Source organism: Nyctibius grandis, unplaced genomic scaffold (assembly GCF_013368605.1).
Source record: "Nyctibius grandis isolate bNycGra1 unplaced genomic scaffold, bNycGra1.pri scaffold_52_arrow_ctg1_1, whole genome shotgun sequence".
NCBI classification, from domain to species: Eukaryota; Metazoa; Chordata; class Aves; order Nyctibiiformes; family Nyctibiidae; genus Nyctibius; species Nyctibius grandis.
This window is the reverse complement of record NW_027167599.1, coordinates 1-18,009: the sequence shown is the minus strand read 5'-3', so window position 1 is coordinate 18,009 and position 18,009 is coordinate 1. Positions and strand designations below refer to the sequence as shown.

The following is an 18,009-nucleotide window of genomic DNA, read 5'->3' as shown; positions in this document are numbered from 1 at the left end:
ATGGACAGATCACCTCTCCGTAGTCGGCGCTAAGCCACAGGCAATCCTTTTGCATTTCCCCAGGCACAGCTGTTCACTCTGAAAGCAGTAAAAATGCTGACAGTTTTTGCCCCAGAAGAACACTCCCCTGGTCATTTTAGGATTATGAATGGGTAACATCTGACCTAAATTCTGGGCAGGAAACTTATTCCCCACCCTGCTCCACTGTAGGGCAGGACTGCATACTCTGTAGCACACAGTAGAGCTCCTGCTCCTCATGGCACACTCAGACAGTAAAGGAACTCCAGAAAAGGAGCTGAAGGAAGGTGCTACCAAGGAATAAGACAATTGGAGCATTTCTATGAGAAACACTGAATTTTATTGCAAGATTTTTGTCCTAACGTGTCAATGACTTCTCTTCCTTGGATAGATACCTGTGCCTAGAGGCAGCAGATGTCCAATGGCAGCTCCGTCACTGGCTTCCTCCTCCTGGTGTTCACGGACACGAGGGAGCTGCAGCTCTTGCACTTCTGGCTCTTCCTGTGTATCTATGTGGCTGCCCTCCTGGGCAACAGCCTCATCATCACCGCCATAGCCTGTGACCACCGCCTCCACACCCCCATGTGCTTCTTCCTCCTCAACCTCTCCCTCTTCGACCTGGGCTCCGTCTCCATCACTGTCCCCAAAGCCATGGCCAATTCCCTGTGGGACACCAGGGCCATCACTTTCTGGGGGTGCACTGCTCAAGTCTTTTGGCTTTTCTTTTTAGTTATAGCGGAGTATTGTCTTCTCACCGTCATGGCCTATGACCGCTACGTTGCCATCTGCAAACCCCTGCACTATGGGACCCTTCTGGGCAGCAGAGCTTGTGTCCACATGGCAGCAGCTGCCTGGGGCAGTGGGTTTCTCTATGCTGTGCTGCACACTGCCAATACATTTGCTCTACCACTCTGCCACGGCAATGCTGTGGACCAGTTCTTCTGTGAAATCCCCCAGATCCTCAAGCTCTCCTGCTCAGACTCCTACCTCAGGGAAGTTGGGCTTCTTTCATTTAGTGCTTTTCCTTTTTTGGGGTGTTTTGTTTTCATTGTGCTGTCCTATGTGCAGATCTTCAGGGCTGTGCTGAGGATCCCCTCTGAGCAGAGTCGGCACAAAGCCTTTTCCACGTGCGTCCCTCACCTGGCTGTTGTCTCCCTGTTGGTCAGCACTGGAGGGTTTTCCTACCTGAAGCCCCCCTCCATCTCCTCCCCATCCCTGGACCTGGTACTGGCAGTTCTGTACTCGGTGGTACCTCCAGCATTGAACCCTTTCATCTACAGCCTGAGGAACCAGGAGCTCAAGGATGCCCTGAGGAAACTGAATAAACATTTTTTCAGCAGCCATAGACTGTGTACCTTCCTCTGCAAATGACTCCCAGTGTATGTTGTGATGGGCCAAGCCTGTCATTCCTTCTCTTTTATTTTTTTCCTTATTTTTTCTGTTTGTGATAATATTTTCTGCAAAGAAACGTCATTATTCATGCCCTTCTACTTAAGAATCCACCTGTCTTGTGTGACCCAGTGGCTTTGTATAAATGAGGCAGCAGTGTCTGTGTGTATTCAAGCAAAATAAATGAACTGCAGCAACTTCTTTGTGTGAGCATAAATGAGTGGGAAATGAAAAGACGTTTCTGGCTGCAGCAGCTTGGGGTGGGCTGCTCTGTCCCTGGGGCAGCAGGAGCTGCCTGAGGACCCCCAGGGCCAGGGCTCTTGTACTGGTCTGGGGAGAGGGGATGCCACAGAGGAGCTGCAGACCTCTCAGAATACCCTGGAGAGGAGGACACAGGGTGCCACTGACTGCCTTTCCTTGTGTCACAGATGCCCCCATCTCTAGGGCTGACCCTTCTCTGCCCCCCAGGAGCTGCAGTGCCCTTCAGAGGGGTTGGGGATGTGGGGTGAGTGCCCAGAGCTCTGCAGCACCCTGGGGCAGGCACTGCTGTGGGGTCAGCCAAGACTGGGCTGTGCTGGAGACAGGGCATGGGAGGTGGGAGAGCTTGGCGGGAGCTGGGCTGGGCTGGAGAGTGCCCAGGAATAAAAATCATCAGTGTATGGCTTGTACTGTGTGACCGTGCAGGGTGAGGATTCACACCAGAGTGTTTGAGGTGCAGAGCCAGGGCTTGTGGAGGGGATCAAAGACATGTAGGTGCAGGAGAGAGGAGGCTGGTCTGTGCCCTTGGTGTTATGGACAGATTGGGAAGGTGGTGCAGGGCCTTTGTTACCCCCTAGTCTTTCTCGCTGGCCATTTCCAGCACTGGCCTCTCACCCCAGGTTTACGGGAGATTCCTCCTGCAAGGCCATCTCCATCCTCCTGCCAGGCTCAGTGCCTGTAACAGGGGAATAGCGAGCCCTGCCCAGGCTCTCTCCTGGCCCAGATCCCAGTAGACCCTGGAGCAGAGCTGTCTGTGAACCCCCACATGGGACATGGCTGGGACTGGGCAGGGGCCAGGTGCTGGAAGAGCTTCCAAAGTCTGATGGTCATGGGGAGAAGGGGCATAGAAGACTGTCATAGAGATGGTGCCAGGGGACTTTTACCTGTCCCTGAATGCACCTTACCACATAGTGTGCCTTCACAGCAGGGCTGTGGGGCCATGTGAGGGGGAGCAGGGCTGGGACAGTGCAGGGACAGCATATTGGGAGTGACCGAGAAGCAGCTGCCGAGAGGTGACAGCAAGAACAGGTTCCACAGAAGGAATTTATATAAATTGCCTTTGTTGTGGAGGTATGCTTTGGGGAACAGCAAAGCTCACCTGGAGTTGGAGACTGTAAAAAAAGTGAAGAGCAAAAAGCACTTCCATCGCTGGTGAGAGACCAAGGCTGAACATGGAAAATGCCGGACCGCTGCAGAATGGTGGGAGCGATTTCAGAACAGCAGACACAGGTGGGGCTGAGGGACTCAATGCCATCCTTGCCTGAGTCTTTACTGAAAAGGTCTCCAGCCCTTCTTTGATCAGGGAAAGGGTTCAAGGAGGAGGAGAGCATGTATTGGTAAGAACCTCAGTAAATCCAGGAAGGACCAGTGCCAGTTTCTGCCCTTGCAGGGGACTCCTCCTGGCAATGGCACAGGCTGGGGGCTGCCTGAGTGGGGGCAGCCCTGTGGGAAAGGTCTTGGTGTGCAGGAAGCTGGGCAGGAGGCAGCCATGTGCCCTGGCCGCAAGGGAAGCCAGAAGTGCCCCGGGCTGTATGACCAACAGTTGGGCTTGTCCTGCCTGGAGAAGGGAAGGCTGAGGGGGCCCTCATCACAGCCTGCAAGTACCTACGAAGAGGTTATGGAGAACACAGAGCCAGGCTCCTCACCATGGTGCGTGTTGGGAGGACAAAAGACAATGAGCGTAAGGTGAAAGAGAAAAGGTTCAGAAGAATAAAGTAAAAGACCTTTTCCCCATGAGGTCAGGCAAGGGTGGGAACAGGTCACTCAGAGATATTGTGTAGTCTTCGTTTTGGAAGCTTTTAATGACCCAGCCAGATCAAACCTTGTGCAACCCCAGGTCAAGATTGGTCTGACCCTGTTTCTGACAGGTTGGACTACCAACCTCCAGAGCTCCCTTCCAAACTGCACTAGAGAATCACAGAATTATAGAATGGTTTGAGTTAGAAGGGACCTTTAAAGGTCATCGAGTCCAACCCACCTGCAATGAGCAGGGAAATCTTCCAATAGATTAAGTTGCTCAGAGCCCTGTCCAACCTGACCTTGAATGTTTCCAGGGATGGGGAATCTACCACCTCTCTGTGCAACCTATTACAGTGTTTCACCACCCTCACTGTAAAAAATTTCTTGCTTATATCTAGTCTGAATCTACTCTCTTTCAATTTAAAACCATTACCCCTTGTCTTATCACTACAGGCCCTATTAAAAAGTCTGTCTCCATCTGTATTGGCTTTGTGTGGCAAGGTTTTGGTAGCAGGGGGGCTACAGGGTTGGTTTCTGCGAGAAGATGCCAGAAGTCTCCCCCATGTCTGATAGCGCCGATGCCAGCTGGCTCCAAGACGGACCTGCTGCTGGCCAAAGCTGAGCCTATCAGTGACAATGGTAGCACCTCTGTGATAACATATTTAAGAAGGGGAAAAAACTGCTGCACAACAGCATCTGGAAGAGAGGAGTGAGAGTATGTGAGAGAAACAACTCTGGAGAATCCAATGTCAGTGAATCAGGACAGGGAGGAGGTGCTCCAGGCCCCAGAGCAGATTCCCCTGCAGCCTGTGGTGAGGACCATGGTGAAGAAGGCTGTCCCCCTGCAGCCCATGGAGGTCCACGGTGGAGCAGCTATCCACCTGCAGCCCATGCAGGACCCCAAGCCAGAGCAGGTGAACGTGCTCCAAGTAGGCTGTGACCCCATGGGAAGCCTGCACTGGAGCAGGCTCCTGGTAGGACCTATGGTCCCATGCAGAGAGGAGCCCACGCTGGAGCAAGTTTGCTGGCAGGACTTGTGACCCCGTGGTGTCTCACACTGGAGAAGTCCATTCCTGAAGGGCAGCACCCTGTGGAAGGACTCATGCTGGAGCAGTTTGTGAAGAACTGCAGCCTGTGGGAAGGACTCCCTTTGGAGAAGTATGTGGAGGACTGTCTGACATGGAAGGGACTACGCTGGAGCAGGGGAAGAGTATGAGGGGGAAGGAGCACCAATGTGTGATGAACTGAGCACAACCCCCATTCCCCGTCCCCCTGTGCCGCTCAGCGGGAGAAGGTAGAGGAATTGGGAGTGAAGCTGAGCCCGGGAAGAAGGGATGGATGGAGGGAAGGTGTTTTAAGATTTGTTTTATTTTTCTTTACCCTACTCTGATTTGATTGGTAATAAATTAAATTAATTTCCCTGAGTCTGTTTTGCCCGTGATGGTAATTACTGAGTGATCTCCCTGTCCTTATCTCCACCCATGAGCTTGTCACTATATTTTCTCTCCCCTGTCCAGCTGAGGAGGGAGAGTGATAAAGTGGCTTGGTGGGCACCTGGCGTTCAGCCAAGGTCAACCTACCACACCAATTTTCTTATAAGCCCCTCTTAAGTATTGAAAAGGTGCAATAGACACTCCCTGGGCCCTTCACTTCTACAGGCTGAAAAACCCCAATTCTATCAGCCTTTCATCATAGGACAGGTGTTCCACCCCTCTGATCATTTTTGTGGCCCTCCTCTGGACCTGCTCCAACAGGTCCATGTCTTTCCTGTACTGAAGACTCCAGAGCTGAATGCAGTACTGCAGGGTGGGGGTGTCACCAGAGTGGAGTAGAGGGGCAGAATCACCTCCCTTGACCTGCTGGCCACACTTGATGCAGCCCAGGATGCTGTTGGTTTTCTGGGCTGCAAGCACACATTGCCGGCTCATGTCCAGCTTTTCATCCACCAGTACCTCCAAGCCCTTCTTGGCAGGGCTGCTTAAAATCCCTTTTTCCCGCTGCCTGTCTTGATACTGGGGGTTGCCCTGACCCAGCTGCAGGACCTTGCACTTGGCCTTGGAGGACCTCATGAGGTTCACACGGGCCCACTTCTCGAGCTTGTCCAGGTCGCTCTGAATGTCCTCCCATCCCTCAGGCGTGTTAACTGCACCACTCAGCTTGGTGTTGTCTGCAAACTTGCTGAGGGCGCACTCGATCCCACTGATGAGATGGACATGAAGATACTAAACGGTACTGGTCCCAGTACAGACCCCTGAGGGACTCTGCTCATGACTCATCTCCATCCAGATATTGAGCTGTTGACCGCTGCTCTCTGGATGCGACCACCCAGCCAATTCCTTACCCATCAAATTATCTTATGATATTATCCATTATCTTATAATCTCATGATTTCAGGCTCCATTTCTGATCAGAACAAAGTAGATATTCATGAGGCATGGATCCTCCTGTGCTGTACATGATCATCTAAAACAACACCTGAACCAGTGAAGACAGGTTAACATCTCAGTTTAACTTTGTTCAAAGATTGAGGGGTGTTATTCACCGTCCCAGGCAGGAAAGGTTTTGGCAGTGGACAAGGGGCTCTGTGAAAGACACAAAATTATCTTTTTTAAATGCATTGCTTTACATATGCTAATTATTACACCCCTCCAAAAAAAAAGAAGGAAAAAATCTAAGAAGTAAAGAAAATGTGTCAACATACTTTTCAGCTTTTACTACTCTTCATAGTTCTGTTTTCTTTTCTTTTAATATACTGGTCTTTGGCAGGATTTGGTGTCCTTTTTCATTTTTTGAAAAGAAAAGTGTTTTCCAGAACTGGGGTTGGCTTTCAGGCACAAATGTCTACAATCACAGGGACACAGATACTTGGTGCCAGTGTAGATGCCCTGGGACCCCTTGCCCAGCCTCCACCTGCAGCTCCCAGGAGCTCTGGTCTCCCACAGGTCCTCTGTGATAGCTGCCAGTCCCAGGCAAACACCTCAGGTACCCCGGGGCCCCTAAAAGTGGCCGTGGATATTTATGGTCAGACAACTGAGGTCTGCCTGGGAAATGGACAACTGCTTTCAACATTTAAAGAAATGTGAGCACAGTTTTATCAGCTGAAGCATTTGAGTACTTTTAATGAAATGGCGGTGTTTTCCCACCATGGCAGAATGGGAATTTCCAGGATTAATCTCCCATTAATCACAGGAGAAGAAATACTGATCTTTGCCTGTACTTGCATTACCACTACTCTATTTCACTGCATGTTGAATCTCCCCCACCTTTCAGGTGTTGCACCTCTCCTGGTTAAATGACCATGTCTAAGGGCATCTTTTCAGCAAAGAAACTGCACATTTGCCCTCTGCAGATTTCCCCTTCCCCTTGCTTTTTGGTCATTCAGCTTCCTCCCAACTATTTGGTGGCTGCTTTGAGCTTCAGGGAGTAAGAAACTTGCCCGTTCTTTCAGAGGTCTAATTAACTCTTTAGTCAACTCCTTAACTGTATTATGGTCAGACATCTGTGCTTTCTTATCTCTCTGTCTCAAACATTTCTTGTACGACTACCCCTTGTGGAAGGTGGACCTCACTAGATGCAGCTTGGGTGTGGCATACAGTGCAGGAGAGTGTTTTACTCCTTCTTGAACTCTAGTGTGGGTAATGTTTGTTTGCTGGCAATGGAGAGAAATCCTTCTGTGCCTGTGTGCAGCCAGTTCTGCGGGGAAAGCAGGTGGGAGCTGGTGGAAAGGAGCTGTAACCTCCAGCTGCAGACTTCAGTGGAGAAGGGTGATGGGAGGAAAAGTGATGCAAGGCCCAGGGGGCTGATGAGAGAAATGGCAGGGTTGGTGTGGTGAGGAGAAAGGTTGTCCGTAAAATGTCTGACCTCAAGAGACTGCTTTTCCTCCTTGCCCAGACACCTTAGGAGACCCTCAGGATCAACATCACTTGGAGAATGCTGCTCTTCTGTAAAGCAATAAAGAACAAAAAGTGCCCTTAAAAAGCAAGAAATCTTTTTTTTTAAATGTAGCTGTAGAAGTTTTGAAGATCTGAAGAGTTGAACAAATTATGGCAATACTCGAGGCACATGAGAGCTTTCTACATTGTAATGAGCCCCATGGTGTATTTGGTGCTGAGTCCATGAACCTCCAGTACTGAGAGGAGATTGTACAAATTGCTCAAGTAGGTAAAGTCAGAAGCAAATGCTGAAGTTTCTTGGAGTATTAATAGGTCCCACTGAGGGCCATTACCAACAAAGCCTCCCCATGGACTCATTAGAGCAGAAAACTGGAGGCAGTGATGACAACAGGCAAGGCAAAGGCAAAGTGCAGGTTACTCTGATGCTGAATCAAGCCTTGATGGGTTTCATCACACCAAGTCCTGACCCCCAGCCCCTGGGAAGGAAGATCCTGTCCCTCATGAGTGGCCCACGACTCTTCCTGGGGCAGTGGGATATGTGGTGTGTGATGCTGAATGAAGGAGAATGATAAGGCACCTCCTGGCCTCCCTGGGAGTGGGGGTGTGCAAGGAGGCAACGTGGTCCCAGTGTCATGAGGACGACGTGTCTGCTCATAGGTCACAATGACAGAGTGTCGCAGAGGAGAGGTTTAGGTGGCTTAAAGAATCACTGTCAAAGATATTAGCAAAAGTGATTTTAATATGAATTTGTAAAAGCGTGACTTAACAATGTTCAAATGGTAAGGTTCACTCTATCACCTACTACATGGGAGCAAGATACAAAAGGGAAGATTGAGTTGGAATGGGGCTAGAATGACTTACACAGTGATGGAGGATGAAAAGAGCAAGGGAGACCCTCCCGTTGAGTCAGGAGGTTCAGAATGGACCCCCTTGCTTTCTAAACTCCTTCTCAGAGAGGAGTCTTGGTGCAGCTGGATCCAGTCCTAGTCCCACACTTGGCCAACGGTTTATGTCTAAGGGAGTTGGATACAGGGATTTCAGTGGTATTGATTCAAGGTGCTATTATGGGTTTTCCACAAATGTGAGATAGCAGCAATTTAAGATTTACCACTCTTACGGTAGATCATAAGATTAGTTATATTATTTTCTAGCAATACTTAATCAATCAATAATCAACAATCTATTATAATCAACACAGTGACTTAAAGATTCAACAAAGCTTCCTAAATCAAATCGCATACACACAAACACACAGATATAGAGGTTAAGATGTTTCTTTTTCTGTACATTATGGTAAATTTTGGGACCCAATAATCTTTGAAAACCTCGCAAAGTCAAAATATAGTGAATTACTTACTCTTTAGATCTTTGAATGTCGCGAAACCTAATTATAATCAATTACTGGCCCTTTTCATTCATTGGCGTCTATCAGTGGACAATCTGAATTATCTCGCAAATCTACCTGGAACCTCCGAAATCTACCCTGAAAGGTGTCCCAGCTCAGGCGGAGATGCTGGGTCACAGCCTGCTGCGATCCCCGAGAGCTCAAAGGGCCTCAGTTAGGATCGGTATTTATAGAATCGCAAGATGATTGACTTTGGTCAGTACTTTTTCATCATGGCCCTTATTCTTGTCAGGTAATCTTGGCACCTTTCAGAGTGGGCTATGACCCAGGCAGGAGGAGTTTTGAGCACGTTTCCCAGGCGACAGGAGTTTCAGGTACTGTTAGGGAGTGCCTAATTGTCCTAAGTCATAGAATCATGGAATCATAGAATGTCCTGAGTTGGAAGGGACCCACAAGGATCATCGAGTCCAACTCCTGTCCCCACAGAGGACAACCCCAGAATTCACACCATGTGTCTGAGGGCATTGTCCAAATGCTTCTTGAATGCTGTCAGGCTTGATGCCATGCCTGGGGAGCCTGTTCCAGTGCTCCACCACCCTCTGGGTGAAGAACCTTTTGGTAACATCCAACTTAAACCTCCCCTGGCATATCTTCCTGCCATTCCCTTGAGTTCTTCACTGGTCGACAGGGTGAAGGAATCAACGCCTACTCCTCCACTTCCCCTTGTGAGGAAGTTGTAGACCGCAATGAGGTCTCCCCTCAGTCTTCTCTAAGCTGAACAGACCTAGTGACTTCAGCCGCTCCTCGTACAGCTTCCCTTCTAAACCCTTCACCATCTTTGTGGCTCTCTTCTGGACACTCTCTAGTATCTCCATATCCTTTCTATAATGTGATGCCCAAAACTTAACACAGTACTTAAGGTGAGGCCGCACCAGTGCAGAGCAGAGCGGGACAATCACCTCCCTCAACCGGCTAGCAATACTATGCTTGATGCACCCCAGGACACGGTTGGCCCTCTTGGCTGCCAGGGCACACTCTTGGCTCATGTTCAACTTGCCATCAACCAGAACCCCCACATCAACCAGAACCCCCAGATCCCTTTCCGCGGGGCTGCTCTCCAGCCTCTCGGTCCCCAGTCTGTATGTACCTCCAGGGCTGCCATGTCCCAGGTGCAAAATCCGGCACTTTCCCTTGTTCAACTTCATGCCGTTGGTGATCGCCCACCTTTCTAATTTATCTAGGTCTCTCTGCAGGGCCTCTCTGCCCTCGCGAGTGTCAACAGCTCCTCCCAATTTTGTGTCATTGGCAAACCTGGATAGTAGTCCTTCAAGTCCTGCATCCAAATCATTAATGAAGATATTGAAGAGCACTGGACCCAAGATGGATCCCTGAGGAAGCCCACCAGTGTCTGGTCGCCAGCCCGTTGTAGCCCCATTTACTATAACTCTTTAAGACCTACCTAAAAGCCAAAAGCTTTACTGAAATCCAAAAAGATTACATCGACTGGCTTCCTTTGGTCAACTGTGTGGGTAACCTTGTCATAGAAAGAAATCAAATTTGTCAGACAGGACTTCCCTCTCATGAACCCGTGCTGTCTGGGACCAATGACTGCGTTGTCTTTGAGATGTGTTTCAATAACTCCCAGAATAATTTTCTCTATAATTTTGCCTGGCAGCGAGGTGACACTAACAGGCCTGTAGTTACCGGGGTCATCCCTCTTGTCCTTCTTGAAGGCTGGGACAATGTTTGCCAACATCCAGTCAACCGGGACCTCTCCAGATTCCCAAGACTGTTGAAAAATCATTGAGAGAGGTCTCGCTATGACATCAGCCAGTTCTTTAAGTACCCTTGGATGAATCCCGTCGGGCCCCATTGACTTGTAGGGATCCAGCAGGAGCAGCAAATCCCACACAAGTTCAGGGTTGATTAGGAGTGTATCATTCTCACAGTCATGGATCTCAGGCACAAGGCTCGGGGATTCCAACCGAGGTGAAGAAAGCATTAAACGTCTCCGCTTTATCGATGTCCCTGTATGTGAGGTGACTACGCTCATCGAGTAATGGGCCAATGTTATTTCTAGCCTGCCTTTTGCTACCAATATATTTTAAAAGCCCTTTTTGTTGTCCTTCAGAGTACTGGCCAGCTTCAACTCTAATTGAGCTTTGGCCACACGAATTTCCTCCCTACAGTGGCGAACAGCATCTCTGTAATCCTCCCATGTCACCTGACCCTGCTTCCAGCAGTTGTACATTTTGTTTTTTTGCCGTAGTTCAAGCAGAAGATCCCTGCTCAGCCAGGCCGACCTTCGGCTGCGTCTGCTTGACTTTTGACATTTTGGAATTGGTTGTTCTTGTGCTCTTAGGAGGTGGTATTTAAAAAGTGACCAGCACTGATGGATGCCGGCCCCTTCAAAAGCTTTTTCCCAGGGAACCTTATTAAGTAGTTCCCTGAGCAGAATGAAGTCTGCTCTTCTCATATCCAGAGTAGAGATCTTGCTGGCAGTCTTCCTCCTGTTGCCATATATTTTAAACTTGACTGCTTCGTGGTGGCTACGGCCAAGGCAGCCACCAATCGCCACTTCACCCACAAGACGCTCTCTGTTAACAAGCAACAGATCAAGGAAGGCCCCTTTCCTGGTTGGTTCTCTTAGCACCTGAACCAAGAAGTTATCATCCAGATGGTTTAGAAATCTTCTGGACCTGTTTGTACCAGCTGTGTGGTATTCCCAGTTAACATCTGGCAAGTCCCCCATAAGGACAAGGGCAGATGACTTACATGCATCCCTTAGTTCCTTAAAGAATAACTCAACTGTGTCATCATCCTGGCTGGGTGGCCTATAGTTGACTCCCACAACAACATCCGCTTTATTTGTCTGTCCTTTAATCCTTACCCAGAGGCTCTCAACTGTGCCATCGCCGACTGTAAGCTCCATACATTCCAGCCCCTCCACTACATACAGTGCCACCCCCCTGCCTGGCCTGCCCTGCTTACCCCTCCTGAAGAGTCTGAAACCATCCATCGTGGCACACCAGTCACAGGACTCATCCCACCAGGTTTCACTTATGCCAATGATGTCGTATCCCTGGGACTGGGCCAGTGCTTCCAGCTCCTCTTGCTTGTTCCTCATCCTGCGCGCATTTGTGTAGAAACACTTCAAATGCTGTTCGTTGTGTCCATCACCTCGGGGAGCAGTTTGAAGAATTTCACTGCCACTCAGCTCTTCGAACTGTGTCATGCCATCCCGTGTCTTGTCACCGACTGGCCTGCTGTTGCCCCTTTCCCCCTTCCAATCTAGTTTAAAGCCCTATCAATCAGCCCTGCTACCTCCTGAGCAAATACCCGTTTCCCTTTTTGGGAACGGTGCATCCCATTAGAAGTCCGTAGACCTGGCGACGAATAGACCATCCCATGATCGAAAAACCCAAAGTTCCGCCAATGACACCAACCTCGGAGCCACGTGTTGATCATCTGGGTCTGCCTAAACTGTTCAATATTCAATATTCTGCAATATTCTCACCGTACTTGTACCCAGGATAAGAACGTACCAGGTTGTCTCCACTCACTGCACAGGTAGGCAAGGTCAGAAGAAAGTGCCAGATTGTCCCAGCCCACTGCACTTGTAATTAAACAAGAACACAATGTTGGCTGGTGCTGACATCACAACATGGCCCAGGGGGAGGTCTGCATCACCACATTCCACCCCGTGACTGAAGTCAATCTATCCTCTCCACAGAGTGGTGGTGTGGTCACCTCTTGCCTCTGTGCCTATAAATAGACAATGCTGCATTTTAGTTATAATTTGAGACAAAATTTATGCTAGGTTAACCTCTATAACTGTTAGAAAGCACATATGTTACTTCATCAAATGAGATTAAACAACATTATATGCACAGGGAGGTCCTATGTAGGAGCATAAATTTTTGTCATTTTTCAAGCTTTGATACATGGCATAGAATCATAGAATGATTTCAAAGAAACCTTTAAAGATCATCTATGGCAGGGACACTTTCCACCAGACCAGGTTGCTCCAAGCATCTGTCGGGTTCCGGATATAAGGTCCGCCTCCAAAGCAAATCTAGAAATAAAATGCAGACAGTCCCCGTCCGCCCCCCCTGCTCCCTGAGAGAGAGAGAGGGAGAGAGAGACCCGCCTAATTAGTAAAAAAAGGAGCAAATCTAGAAATAAAATGCAGACAATCTCCCTCCCAAGAGAGAGAGATCCGCCTAATTAGTAACTCCAGTGCAGCCCACGTGCGGCGTGCCTGGTCCAAAGCAGACAGCCCGCACGCAGGGCCCGCAAAAAATATAAATAATTCCAGTGCAGCCCACGTGCGGCGTGCCTGGTTCAATGCGAACACCTGGTATGCTTAACCTGCCTGTAGGTAAAGCACCCCCAAAAATCCTGACCCGAAATATTAAAGATTCGTGATCCTTGAGTTCGGACAAAGCACAACTGAGGCACGGTATCAACAAACTTAACTCTGACTTTATTAGGTCCAACAATGAGGCAACTCAATATTCAAGGAAGAGAGAGAGGTAAAAGAAAGAGAGAAACAGAGAAAACAGTTGAAAGAGAAAGAATATATTCACCACCCTGAGATCCAGCGGCGTCCCGCGGGAAATTCTTTCTTGCTAGTTGGAAGATGGCGGTGAGGGTCCCGCGTGGTCGAGCGATCCAGCCTCTTTTATAGAGTTTTTCGGCAGAGTCATGTGACTGGGAGCCGTCAGTCAACAGTTCGCACCAATCACAGGTCCGAAGGCGGGACATGTCCGGTTCCTGCACCGTAGGATTGGCCCCTTGCCAGGCTGTCACCGGAGACACACATCCGGAGGTGGGTGGAGGGCGGTCGCCTAGCTTATTGCGTCATCGAGCGTTGCCAGGCTCAGGCATTACAGGCAGCCGCCACAAGATGTCGCCCGAGCACGTGGTTTACGATTTCTGAGACAATGCTGAAAGGAAGGGGACAGATCCCCACAGCATCATCCAACCTGGCCTTGAACACTGCCAGGGAGGGGGCAGCCACAGCTTCTCTGGGCAACATGGGCCAGGGTCTCACCATCCTCACCATAAAAAATTTCTTCTTATGCCCAATCTAAATCTACCCTCTTGTATTTAAGAACCATTGACCCTTGTCCTATCACTACAGGCCCTGGCAAAAAGTCTCTCTCCATCTTCTTATAAACCTCCTTTATATGTTGTGTGGCTGCAATAAGATCTGCTCTCATGGATCCTGATTTAAAATCCTGCCAACTACATCAATTTGTCACAGATGGGCGATTTAGACCGCTTAAAGAACCACTGCCAAAGGTATCAGCAAAAGTGGTTTTATTGAAACTTAACAAAATTCGATGGAAAGGTTCACTCTGTTACTTACTGCATAAGGGATACAACGATGATTCAACGTTACCAATACAAAATCTTAGTGTACTATAATACAAGTTTAAGTGCGATATCGACCACTTACCAAAGATCTGCATTTGGTAAGAGATCTCTCAGCTTTGAGGAGTAACCTTGAGAGGCGTCCCAGCTCAAGGGGAGATCACCACCGTGCAGCCAGCTGCTTAGCAGCGAGAGCTCAGAGAAGGCTCACTTAGGCTGTCATATTTATGGAGTAAAGTGGTTGGCTTGGAGTCAGACTACATGTGATGGAAAAGGTATGCATGAGACTCCTTGGACCCACAACTTTCTTTGTTCCTTGATAAATGAGTCTTGGAGGAACCACCTGCTAGTCATGTGTTAATCGCATGGTCAGTGTTCCACTTTCCAAGCCCATATGCATCAGTGCTCACCATGTCACTCTGTTCCTGCATGGATTTTAAGAGAACAGATTGGAACGAGAGAAGTTCTTGGCCCGGTTACACCCAAGTCTTCACCTCCTTTAGAGTCTGAACCAAACTACCACTAGTTTGGTGAAGGAGCAGAGTAGGTCCATCACAGGGACTCAGCTCCCTCCCATGCCTGCCACAAACCCACAGGTGGTGGGATTCCTCTTGCCTCAGTTCAGGTGTGCACACAGTACAGTCCTCTGAAGACTGGAAGAAATCACATGTCCCTTCTGCCTTCAAGAAGAAGGACCCAGTCAGCCTCACCTCTCTCCCTGGGAAGGTGATGGAGTAGCTAATCCTGGAAAGTATTTTGAGGCACATTGTACCTTTTGGCTTGGATGGAGCTAATTTTCTTCATAGCAGCCCCTGTGGTGCTGTGTTTGGGATTTGGCACCGAAGCAGAGTTGACAACACACCAGTGTTGTAGATTTTGTTGAACTGTTTTTGCACAGCATCAAGGCCTTCTGTATTTCTCTCTCTTCCTCCCCAGAGAGTAAATTACATTTGTTGAGGAGGGAAGAGCACTGGACGTCCTTTAGCAAGGTGAACATTTACACTGTGTTTTGGTGTCCATGCCCAGGGTTTTTTTTGTGTGTGTGTTGGGGTGCTGCAGCCATGGCCTCTGTGGGAAGAGACCAGAGTCTGCATCCATATGAGACAGAGCTGGTTCCAGCTGGCTGGCCAAAACAGACCCACCGCTGGCCAAAAATGAGCCCATCAGTGAAGCTGGTGGAACCTCTGTGAAAGCATGTTTAAGAAAGGACACAACTACAAGAGTGGGAGAGGAGCAAGGAAAAAAGAAAAGTGTGAGAAACAGAGGTGAAGAAGGAGGAGAGGAGGTGCTCCAGGTTCCAGAGCAGATAGTCTCCTGCAGCCCATGGCGAGTACCACAGTGGAGAAGGCAACTCCCTGCAGTCTCTGGAGGACCCAACACTGGAGACGTGGGATATCTCCTGAAAGAATGGTGGCTTGAGGAGAGCCCATGCTGGAGCAAGTTTATCTCGGAAGACTGTAGCCCGTAGGAGGGACCCCTCCTACAGTGTTAGGAAGGAGCAGCAGAGAGGAACTGTTACGGACTGACTACAACCCCCATTCCCCATCCCCCTGTGCTGCTCACAGGAGAGGAGGAGGGAGAAGAGTTGGGAATGAAGGAGTAAAGTTCAGCCAGGGAGAAAAGGGTGGGGGTGAGGCCTTTCATGGGGAAGGAGATAAGGTCTTCCACCAGCCCCATGCTTCTTCCACCCTCAGCCTTTGCAGTCGCACATGCCTGGTCTGCCCACTTACCTTCACCACTGTCACATTTGTACAAGGCCCACACACATCTTGGCACACCCAGTGTAAGCTGGCCTCCACCAAACCTGGAGCCCACCTGGCTTTGGAGGCAGGGAGAGGCCAGGTCCCCTCTGCCCAGAGATGGGCACAGCTTTTCCCTGGGAACCTCCCTGAGAAGCGCTCCTCGTGTGTGTCAGCCTGTGACCTGGTGCACATGGCACAGGGACAAGGGCTGTCGCAGCAGGGCAGGGCTGAAGTAGCTCAGCTGGGAGAGCGTTAGACTGAAGATCTAAAGGTCCCTGGTTCAACCCCAGGCTTCAGCAATGATTTTCTCCCTTAGATTTTGGCAGAGCCCGTCTGCCTTCTTCCAGCCTGCCCCAGCCCTTCTTGCTCCATCGCCTCTTGCCAGAGCACTGTCCCTGCTCTGTAGCTGCAGATCTGCAGCTTGGAAGGAGCCTTCCTCCAGCACCACAAGTCCCCAGCCTCCCCCTGGGCAGGACTCTCCATTCAGTGCTCCTTTGGGGTGGTCTCCAGCTGTCCCTCCTTCCCTGCTCCACAGGGATCAGGATCTCTCCTCTGTGGGCTCTCTGCAAAGACCTCATCTCTCTCCTCTTCATCATTCTTGATGGTGCACAGCCTGATCCCCTCCTCACACGCCACCTTCACCTGGTCCCCAGTTCCCAGAGCAGAGGCCGCCGTCCCCCCAGTCCCAGTGAGAGTCACTCCCTGGAGCTGAGGCCTGACTGGCAGCATCCTTCCTCTGGAGGTCTGTCATGGCGAGACCTCTGAGTCTGTCACAGCGAGACCTCTGATGTGCCCAGGACAGATGACAAAGCCGTGCTGAGGATCATCCACTGCAGTGCATGGGCACCAGTGTTGTTCAGTCACACGCTGTCCTGCGCAGAGTTTCTTGGCTGCTGCAATGATTGATGAAACACCGATGTGCTCCTCTCTGGGCATCAGCCCACAACAATGTGCTCCTCTCTGGGCATCAGCCCCAGGGGGATGGGAGCCTGCCCTTCACCCCACCTCCAGGGCTGCTGGCAGGAAGAGGGGTGCAGGGGGAGGCCCAGCACCTGGATGAGGGTATGTGACGTTTCTGCCCCCATGTCTCCCCACTGCACACCCTGGGGTGCCATCAGAACCTGGGGGCACCTCACCCTAGAAAGGGCATTTCCCACACCCTGTTGCTCTGCTCCTGCTGTGGAGTTGGGGACAGATGTGACACAGAGGGTTGTAGCCCTGGGTGGCAGAGGAGGCTCAGGGGTTTCTTCCTCTCCATCAACCCCAGAGTGGGTCAGAGTGTGGGAGCAGCACCTGCAGCAAGAGCCTCCTCCTGCCCCATTGCCCTGCAGAGACGTTGGAGGGGCAGTGCTCTGCAGGGCAGCCCTGTGCCAGGATCAGGCCCCAGGGGAGAGGCTGTCCTGACTTCCCCCATCTCGTGAGGATTCAAGTGCTGTTTTCTGCTCAGGGTCTCTGGGCACCCAGGGGACAACAGGGCTGTGATGGTCATAGACACGTCATGGGAGGAGAGTGTTCCTTCTGCTGGCAAGTGTCAAGGGGATGTAGCTCACTGGTAGAGCACCCACTTCGCATGTGGGAGGTCCTGGGTTCAATCCCCAGCATCTCCAAGGGTGCTTTTTCCCTGAGTCCCCAGCCTCAGGTGAGCAGAGGCTGGAGCTGGAGCACTGGTCCTCTCCAGGCACTGCCCGCCTGCCCTGCCCACCCAGGGCCTGGCTGTGGGGTGAGGAGGGCTGTGGCCCTTTTGAGCCCCCTCTCAGAAGAGAGGCAGGCAGCTGTGCTGGACCTGAGCTCAGCTCACTGCCCTGCACCACAGACCCAGCCCACCCACCGCCCAGGGACAATGCTTGGCAGCAGAGTGCCTGTGGGGACATCTCAGGGAGGGGAGAGACATCAGCAGCACACTGGGAATCCTTTCTGGCTGCACTGAGATGTGGTGTGAGGGTGCTCGTCCAGCTCAGGTGTCCTTTGGGACCAGAGCCACACTGCGCTGGTGGGTTTCCAAGGGTAAGGGTCTGAGATTGTCCTGGCTCCAGGTGGAGATCCCATACCACGTGGGAAGCACCTGGCTGTGCCAGCGGGTAGGGATGTCTGAGCTGGAGGAGTGACATTTCCTACTCTGTCCGTTTCCCTCTGCCATCAGCCCCGGCTTGAGCAGAACCTCAGCTCTGGGAACCCGGAGCCACTGAGGTCAGGCACAGCCCTGAAGAGGTGGGACTGGTGGGACCGACGCCCACCTCTTGTTCCT

At 50.7% G+C, this 18,009-nt stretch overlaps 1 protein-coding gene and 2 non-coding genes across 3 annotated transcripts; all 3 read left to right on the top strand.

Moving 5' to 3' along the window:
* The first annotated feature begins 432 nt into the window (after positions 1–432).
* Positions 433–1,389, top strand: LOC137677416 (olfactory receptor 14J1-like). Its single transcript, XM_068424721.1, has one exon. It carries the CDS (start codon positions 433–435, stop codon positions 1,387–1,389), a length of 957 nt encoding a protein of 318 aa, XP_068280822.1.
* A 14,601-nt stretch (positions 1,390–15,990) lies between these two features.
* TRNAF-GAA (transfer RNA phenylalanine (anticodon GAA)) lies at positions 15,991–16,063 on the top strand. Its single transcript has one exon. It is a non-coding gene; the product is annotated as a tRNA-Phe (tRNA).
* Positions 16,064–17,299: 1,236 nt separating this feature from the next.
* Positions 17,300–17,371, top strand: TRNAA-CGC (transfer RNA alanine (anticodon CGC)). The gene has a single exon. It is a non-coding gene; the product is annotated as a tRNA-Ala (tRNA).
* Positions 17,372–18,009: the final 638 nt, after the last annotated feature.

Bases quoted from the DNA above. Each gene is read 5' to 3' on its own strand.
- LOC137677416 (XM_068424721.1), top strand. From the start codon at position 433: ATGTCCAATGGCAGCTCCGTCACTGGCTTCCTCCTCCTGGTGTTCACG.